The 7,573-nt window shown below is 51.3% G+C and overlaps 4 protein-coding genes across 4 annotated transcripts; 3 read left to right on the forward strand and 1 right to left on the reverse strand.

Annotated features, from left to right (window-relative positions):
• Window positions 1-716: 716 nt before the first annotated feature.
• On the forward strand, window positions 717-2,077 carry PV08_01362 (uncharacterized protein; the record flags this gene model as incomplete). Its single annotated transcript, XM_016375724.1, has 2 exons — window positions 717-1,002; window positions 1,053-2,077. The coding sequence occupies 2 exons, from the start codon at window positions 717-719 to the stop codon at window positions 2,075-2,077; spliced, it is 1,311 nt and encodes a 436-aa protein (XP_016241000.1).
• Window positions 2,078-2,758: 681 nt separating this feature from the next.
• On the forward strand, window positions 2,759-3,963 carry PV08_01363 (uncharacterized protein; the record flags this gene model as incomplete). The annotated part of the gene is made up of 2 exons (XM_016375725.1): window positions 2,759-2,857; window positions 2,926-3,963. The coding sequence occupies 2 exons, from the start codon at window positions 2,759-2,761 to the stop codon at window positions 3,961-3,963; spliced, it is 1,137 nt and encodes a 378-aa protein (XP_016241001.1).
• Window positions 3,964-4,498: 535 nt separating this feature from the next.
• Window positions 4,499-6,266, forward strand: PV08_01364 (uncharacterized protein; the record flags this gene model as incomplete). The annotated part of the gene is made up of 5 exons (XM_016375726.1): window positions 4,499-4,719; window positions 4,835-5,507; window positions 5,563-5,691; window positions 5,757-5,866; window positions 5,945-6,266. The coding sequence occupies 5 exons, from the start codon at window positions 4,499-4,501 to the stop codon at window positions 6,264-6,266; spliced, it is 1,455 nt and encodes a 484-aa protein (XP_016241002.1).
• Window positions 6,267-6,371: 105 nt separating this feature from the next.
• Window positions 6,372-7,274, reverse strand: PV08_01365 (uncharacterized protein; the record flags this gene model as incomplete). The annotated part of the gene is made up of 2 exons (XM_016375727.1): window positions 6,372-7,112; window positions 7,224-7,274. The coding sequence occupies 2 exons, from the start codon at window positions 7,272-7,274 to the stop codon at window positions 6,372-6,374; spliced, it is 792 nt and encodes a 263-aa protein (XP_016241003.1).
• Between the last annotated feature and the right edge of the window lie 299 nt (window positions 7,275-7,573).

Raw genomic sequence — 7,573 nt, forward strand, 5'->3', positions numbered from 1 at the left:
GTGTATATCTTTGGGACGCCGTGGTGGCCGACATGCGTGTCACGTGCCCACACACAAAAATTATCGAGGAGGCGGCGGCGGAGTCGACGAGAGACGGGACAATTAACAAAGAGCAAAAACTCAATCCAATCCACAAATGGCCGTGCCGATTTAGCGCTGATTCACACTGACATCTCAGATCGCCAGATGATTCACCGAGCCTTGGAATTTTGCTGGGGCTGCATTGCCTCCCGGGTCTTTGCCCCCCACCAAAGTGTCGTCAATCAAAATAAAAAATCCTCTATCGGACAGCACAGCAATTACTTCTCTTCACCACCATTCCAACTCGCCAACTCCGTCTGAATCGAACATCAACGTGACTGTGTCTGATTGAGGCACAGCTTTTCCTTCTGCAGCTTAATCAATCGCCTTTGGCACTCCAAGGGCACCCCATACCACGGCGTCGACATCGTTCGCGCTCCGCTTTCAAAGTGCATCATCCTGCAAACACCGACATATTCTCAACACTCGTCCACCACCTGCTGAGCGCCCATATTTCCATTCCGCTTTCTGCTTTTCAGTTTGAAAGCCCCCTACAACAATCTTCCCCCGTTCAGCTGCCGCATAGGTCGCCACTCGAGGTTCTTCCTCCTCGTGAGGGAGAGTCAGTGAGGCAAAGCCAGATCCCCAGAGGAGCAGAATCCAGGAAACCCCCCTAACACTGATTGTGTATGGTTATGGCACCTTCTGCGATTGCCATTGACCACAAAGAAACCAATATTTTGAATGACAGTAAAGTCGATTATCTCGACACCAACAACAATCATGGCGTTGAATCCGATGTGACTGGCTTTGCCTCAAAGGCTTTGATTAGGAAAGTTCTGCAAGAACACATTGACCGTGTCAATGTTGATACTTGCGAGCCCGGCGAAGAAGATGCGTTCTACGTGGCGGATCTAGGTGAAGTCTACCGCCAGCATCTCCGCTGGAAGCTCAATCTAGGCCGTGTCAAGCCCTTCTACGGTCAGTTTCATCTACCTTCAATCCGCGTTAACAGTGCTGACCCCAACCAGCGGTCAAATGCAACCCAGACCGGGAAGTGCTCCGCCTTCTGGCAAAATTGGGCGCGGGTTTCGATTGTGCATCCAGGGCTGAAATTGACATGGTGCTCAGTCTTGGCGTGGCACCAAGCCGTATCATCTATGCCCAACCTTGCAAGACCAAATCATACCTTCGCCACGCGCGCAAGGTTGGAGTCACCCAGATGACCTTTGACAATACCGATGAACTCCGAAAGATCAAGGAATGTTACCCCGATGCCGAACTTGTTCTTCGAATCTTGACCGACGATTCAACCAGCTTGTGCCGCCTCAGTGCCAAGTATGGCGCTAGTCTGATTGATGCAAAAGAGTTACTCGCTTTGGCGAAAGAGCTCGATTTGAACATTGTCGGAGTCAGCTTCCATGTTGGTTCTGGAGCCAGCGATCCAAATTCCTTTGGGCAGGCGGTCAAGGACGCTCGATATGTCTTTGACGAAGCAACCGAGTTTGGTTACGATTTGAAGATGCTTGACGTTGGCGGTGGTTTCGTTGATGAGACCTTCGAGACATTTGCTGAGAACTTGAATGAAGCCATCGAGGAGCATTTTCCACCCCATGTGCGCGTTATTGGAGAACCCGGTCGTTACTATACGTCCAACGCCTTCACGCTGGCCGCCAATGTCATTGCTCGTCGCGAAGTGACCAGTGAGGTTGAAGGGGAAAAGGCATACATGCTCTACTTGAACGATGGGGTTTACGGCAACTTCTCAAACATCATCTTCGACCATCAACACCCAGTCCCACAAATGCTCTCTGCAGCGGCAAACGAGGATAGACTGGTCGAATACTCCATCTGGGGACCTACCTGCGACGGGATTGATGTTATTGCCGAGCGTTACTTCCTACCCGGAGTCATCAACATTGGCGACTGGTTGTTCTTTGAGAACATGGGGGCGTACACAAAATGCTCGGCAACCAAATTCAATGGATACAATGATGACCACGAAGTCATCTACATCTCTAGCGAGCCTGGTGCGTCGGCCTTACTGGGATATTGATCGTCCGAGCTCGACTCGAAACAGGGCTGTGGTGGACTAGGTACGGGGTTTCAGTTGAATGGCTCGCTTCGGTCTCAACCAACCTGCGTATCCCATGATATTTCTTTGCTGTTATCACACACTCTTTTGCCCATTTTACACAGACCATTTTTGAGAAGCCACTACTCTCCCTGCTATACAGGGATGATTCAATTCAAATATACTTTCCCCCATTGATTTCCTTCATCGACCTCCACCATAACCCGAAACCAAGTCCAGATGTCGTAGTTCAGCGCAACCTAACGTAATATCTTCCCGTGCGTTAGAAAACGCATTCTGTGACTTTGTTTATTCTCTCAGCGTGTCAAACGCATCCCGAGACAGGATGAAATGCTGTTGACAACAGCTGCCTTCATCACGTGTTGCTTTACATACGCCGACGTCACCAGAATTTATAATTTGTTCAGCATCAAAAGCATCGCGCAAGAATTCGTTCATTACTTACTACACCCGCGAATCTAGACCTCCACACACAGAAACAGACCCGTCTGTTTTTTGACAGCCGTTGTACTCAATCAGAAGTTTTCTATTCTTATCAACCATAGACTGGGCACTCTCAAACTGTCGGCAATTCCTAATCCCTGGCAATAGCTCCTAGCTAGGATATTCCCAATAGACTCAGGGTTATCAACTTATGCGGCAATGGCTCCGACTCCAGTCACCATCATAACCGGCTTCCTGGGAGCAGGAAAGACGACGTTAATATTGAATTTAATTCCACAGTTGCCCAAGAGCTACAAGGTAAGCCAAAACAGTCACCTTGTCGAGATCGCGAATTGTTTACAAGCACTCTTACTGATAAGACCTAGCTCGCCCTCCTCAAGAACGAATTTGGAGACGTTGCTGTCGACTCACAACTTGCAGGCTCGGCCTCGATATCAGGCGTGAGAGAGCTTCTCAACGGCTGCATCTGTTGCAACCTAGTTGGTCAACTCAGTGAAGCCCTGTTCCAACTTCGAGACACAGTGAATCCGAGTAGGATCATTATCGAAACTTCTGGCTCGGCGTTTCCGGCGACTCTTGCAATGGAAGTCAACAGAGTGGCACGAGAGAACCCGGGGACATTTTCCTTGGACGGGGTCATCAGCGTGATCGATGTTGAAAACTGGAAGGGTTACGACGACACCAGCTACACAGCCAAAATGCAAGCAAAGTACACCGACTTGATAGTGTTCAACAAATGGGAGCATGTTGACGAACGGAGGTTCGATGAAGCCCTTGACCGTGTGGGTGATCTCGACGTACAGGTTGCCTGGGTGAAAAGCGACAAAGGCTGGGTCGACGTGGAATTAATTATGGGGATTGATGGCGCCATGGTGCGGGCACAGGGTCTACGCGGGGCTATCGAGATCAATGAAGAATCCGACCATGACCATAGCGATGATCATGGACACTCGCACGGTCATCATCAAGAAGAGGTCGAGGTGCTCAGCGTGGTCCTGCACAATAAAGACACGTCGAAGCCTCCTCAAGGGGTGGTGCTGGAATCTTTTGAAGATTTGCTACTGTCAGCGCCCAAAGACGAGGTCTATCGCATCAAAGGTCTGGTCTTATCATCCAAGCCACCTCCAGATTCTGCCGGAGAGAGAAAACCAGGCATTTCAGTTGATTCCGAAGGTCAAAGCCTCTACGTATTGAACTGGGCTTTTGGACGTTGGACATACACGCCTCTGCCCGGGTCGGCGTTCAAGGCAACGGAATCTGCAAGTGCAAGGCTCACATTCATACTGGCCAGGGGAGAGTCTACGAGGTGGATACGAAGGCTTGAGAAGGGAGATTTCATCGCTCTTGAGGGTGAGAATGGAAAGGAGGAGAACGGAGTACTGAAAATTGAGAAGATTGCCTGAAGTATTCGTCTACCATTTCGAGGTTCCGGTGAGAGTTGATGGCTGTTCGTTCTCAGCATATCTGTACTCTTGAGGTACACTGCAGGAATTGAACGAAGACCATCATGCATGATTTACGAGTACGAAGCATGACTTGGAGGTTAGATGGTCCTTCAAAAACGTCATCCAAGTCAGATCTGCGGTTGTACGGTTGAAATAGATTCCGCAAGCGGAGGACTGTCTGAGGACGCAGCTACATGCGGTGACTGAGGCTAAAGATAGATAAATAGCCCTGTTAGGTGAACGAAGCACTATGGTTCCTGGTGGATGATACTGAGCACTGAGCAGTGAGTAGGTCGACGAAGCATGCGTGACTTACATAAGCACATTTCGGCCAAATTGGCCGACGGTCAAATTGCTGGACTTCATCCATCTCGCCGCCGTATTGATTCATGCTTCCATCCTGCTCGGTCCTCCATTTTCTTCGGGACCGTGAAATGGCTTGTCAGAGGTAGGCGACATGGATGTAGGGTCGACCTCTTGCGAACCAGGCAAGATGCCTACCGCATTGGGCAAAATGGCTACACTACATTTCTGCCCGCTTTGCGACAAACCATTCGTCAAGGGTATGCCTTCTATTCCTCGCGTCTTCGAGAAGTCGCCATTGTCTGACTCGTCCCCTAGAATCCTCACGAAATCGGCACCGTCGCTACTGTGGAAGCCGTACAACAAGTCGACCCCGATCATGCAGGGCGTGCAACACCTCAAAGGTCAAATGTAGTTTCGAGAAGCCGTGTCTACGATGTACGAAGAGGGGCGTGTCATGTGTGTACGACGAAGCGTCAACGCCAAAAGCAGGGTCATTGTCGTCTCCTGTGTTTCACATAGACAGTCCAGAAGCCTGCAGCCCTACGACATCACCAAGCATAGAGGGGGCAGGGTCAGGCAGCGCCCCAACCGTCGCTACCGAATTGACCGGTTCTGAGGACAGTCACTGCACGGCGGCACTCAAGCCCTTCAGTGGGCATACCACGGCCGACAATCTCGACAACGGTGATTCTCTTCTTGAGCTAGCCAACACAGAGCCATACTTGTTTCAAGACACGTTTGGTAGCTTCGACGGCTCATCCCTCTTCGACGACTTACTGTGGGATCATCCTGGCTGTTCGACAACTGCGCCGACACTGACGAAAAGCCAGCTGCTCCACGTCAATCAAGCATCTGGCTGGTGCACATGGACGCAACGAGGCCTTTCCTTCGCGGTAGACGTCGACACACCTCTGGCACGGAACGTTTCCAGCCATTCACGGCCTGAAGCGCAACGAAGTGCCGACCTCGTCATCCAAGCATTGCGGGCCTTCCCTGTCATGATGCGCCGGAGAGAGACACTGCCCTGGTTTATTCATCCATACTCCAGTGTTTCGTCGCTAACAGGACAATCGAACTTACCTGACGCGATATCAGCATGTATGGGTATCGCGCAGATGTTGGCGTCTAGCACACCGGAAACGAAACCCTTTCTCTGGCGGACCATCGGGGTGGAATATACTCGCCTTGTAAATGAGGTTTGTCCTCGGAAGCAAATCTCGAATGCATGGCAAGCACTGACTGATGATCCAGATGCCTCAGATGTCTGCGTTCGAGAGTCTAGCGGCGCAGCAAGCCTGTATGGTTTACCTAATCATGTGTATCGTGGACTACTCATCCGTCAATGCCGAGTACGGCCAAGAACTCACACATATACTATTTGTAGGTCGTTGTATCTGCACTCACGGGTTTCTAGAAGCCACCAGCTAACTCGACACTGTTTCCAGAATTTCTGTGTCACATTCAAAGACATGTTTGGCGGACACGGGAGTGAGACCGAACTAGCAAACCCAAGTCTATGTTGGGAAGACTGGGTCTTTGCCGAATCTCGAAGACGGTGCGTTTCACGACGTCGCAATTCACCCCCGGACCCTCACCATGTGCCTTCCGTAAACTGATTCCAATTCTCCTTTAGCATGACGATTCTGTGGCTCCTCATCGGTTGTGCTGCTTGTGTCAAGACGGGAGGTATTTGCGATTCCTCGGGCAGCACCAGAAACATGCCACTCCCGGGGCCAAAGTCCATATGGGAAGCAACGTCTCAAACGTCATGGGAGACGGAATACGCAGCGAACCGAACGCTTCAGATGGACCACGGATTACTTACTGTCGGCGATCTCATTGACACGCAGAATTCAGCCTGCAGTAACCCCGCCAGCGCGCGAAAACTAGACTGCTGGAATGCGGGAATCGACAATGCTGGATTTTTGGCCAACCTGATTGGATGTATGGTATGAGCTTTTGTGCCCCCTACTGTACGGACCACTAGCCTTGGAATGAATTCCGGATGAGCCCTTGGTTCTTTTTGACAACTAGCTACGTACGTACCTCACGTACCAGGTTTACCACGCAATGGGACCATGGATGTTGGTGAAAGTAGCAGTCGGCCCGCCCTTTTCTGCAATCGCCAACTCGACGATCCTCCTCGCTCCCACCTCGGGAGGGTCCCCCATTGAGTACCTGGTCAACTGGCTGCGGACCAGGCCGGGACACACGGCGTTGACCGAGGCACCGACGTCCTCTAGGATCCTCGCATACTGCACGGTCAACATGTTGACGCCGGCCTTGCTGGTGTCGTACGCCTTGTAGTCGATCGGGTACCACATGTTCGACTTGACCGTGGCCTCCTTGATGGACCCCATGATCGACGAGACGAAGATGACGCGCGGGTGCGTTGACCTGCGCAACAGCGGCACGCACGCGTCCGTCAGACAAGCCGTGCCGACGACGTTGGTCAGCATTGTGCGCGTGAAGATTTCTCGCGTGCTGGGGTAGTCTTCTTCTTTTTTTCCGTCCTTGTCGGACGACGACGACGGTTCCGTGCGGCCATGCAGCAGATAGTCGATCAGGATGCCTGCGTTGTTGATCAGCACGTCGAGAACCCCGCCGTGCTCCTGCTCGATCTGCCGGACTGCCGCGGCGATGGAGGCGTCCGAGGTGATGTCCAGCTGGATCGCCGACGCAGAGTGTCCTTGCGACGTGATGGAATCGGCCACTTTCTGCCCTGCTTCGAGGTTCCGTGACCCGATGAGCACGTGGAAGCCGTGGTCTTGAGCTAGGATTCTCGCTGTTGCTTCACCGATCTGTTTTCATCACGCCACAGACTTTTGTTAGCCAGGTGCTCTCTAGCGATCAACCGTTGTACTTTTACACCTGGTAGGGGCGTATAGGGGAACATTGGATTCGGTACCTACACCTGTATTTGCGCCTGAGATCAGGGCGATGGTTTTGGTGGGTGTGGACATGATTGGTTTGTTTTCTTCTTCAAAAGTTTGTGCTTTGAAGCTGAATGATACGATACGTATATGATGGTGTTTATGAAATTGTGAGACGGAGTATGTATGATTCTGAAGAAGAGAAGATATATCACCTAGGTCCTTTGGAAGACAGACGTTCAGATATATACAGTAAGTACCTGAGGCATACAGCGACACATACATCTCAAGATATCTTCTACCTTGGTACGGTAGTCGAGAGGGTTCGTGGATGACAATTTGGCCGAACCCGAGGTATTGGTCTTGTCGAGTTCCAATCCCCCCCCCCC

This window comes from Exophiala spinifera, assembly GCF_000836115.1.
Source record: "Exophiala spinifera strain CBS 89968 unplaced genomic scaffold supercont1.1, whole genome shotgun sequence".
Classification (NCBI taxonomy): Eukaryota; Fungi; Ascomycota; class Eurotiomycetes; order Chaetothyriales; family Herpotrichiellaceae; genus Exophiala; species Exophiala spinifera.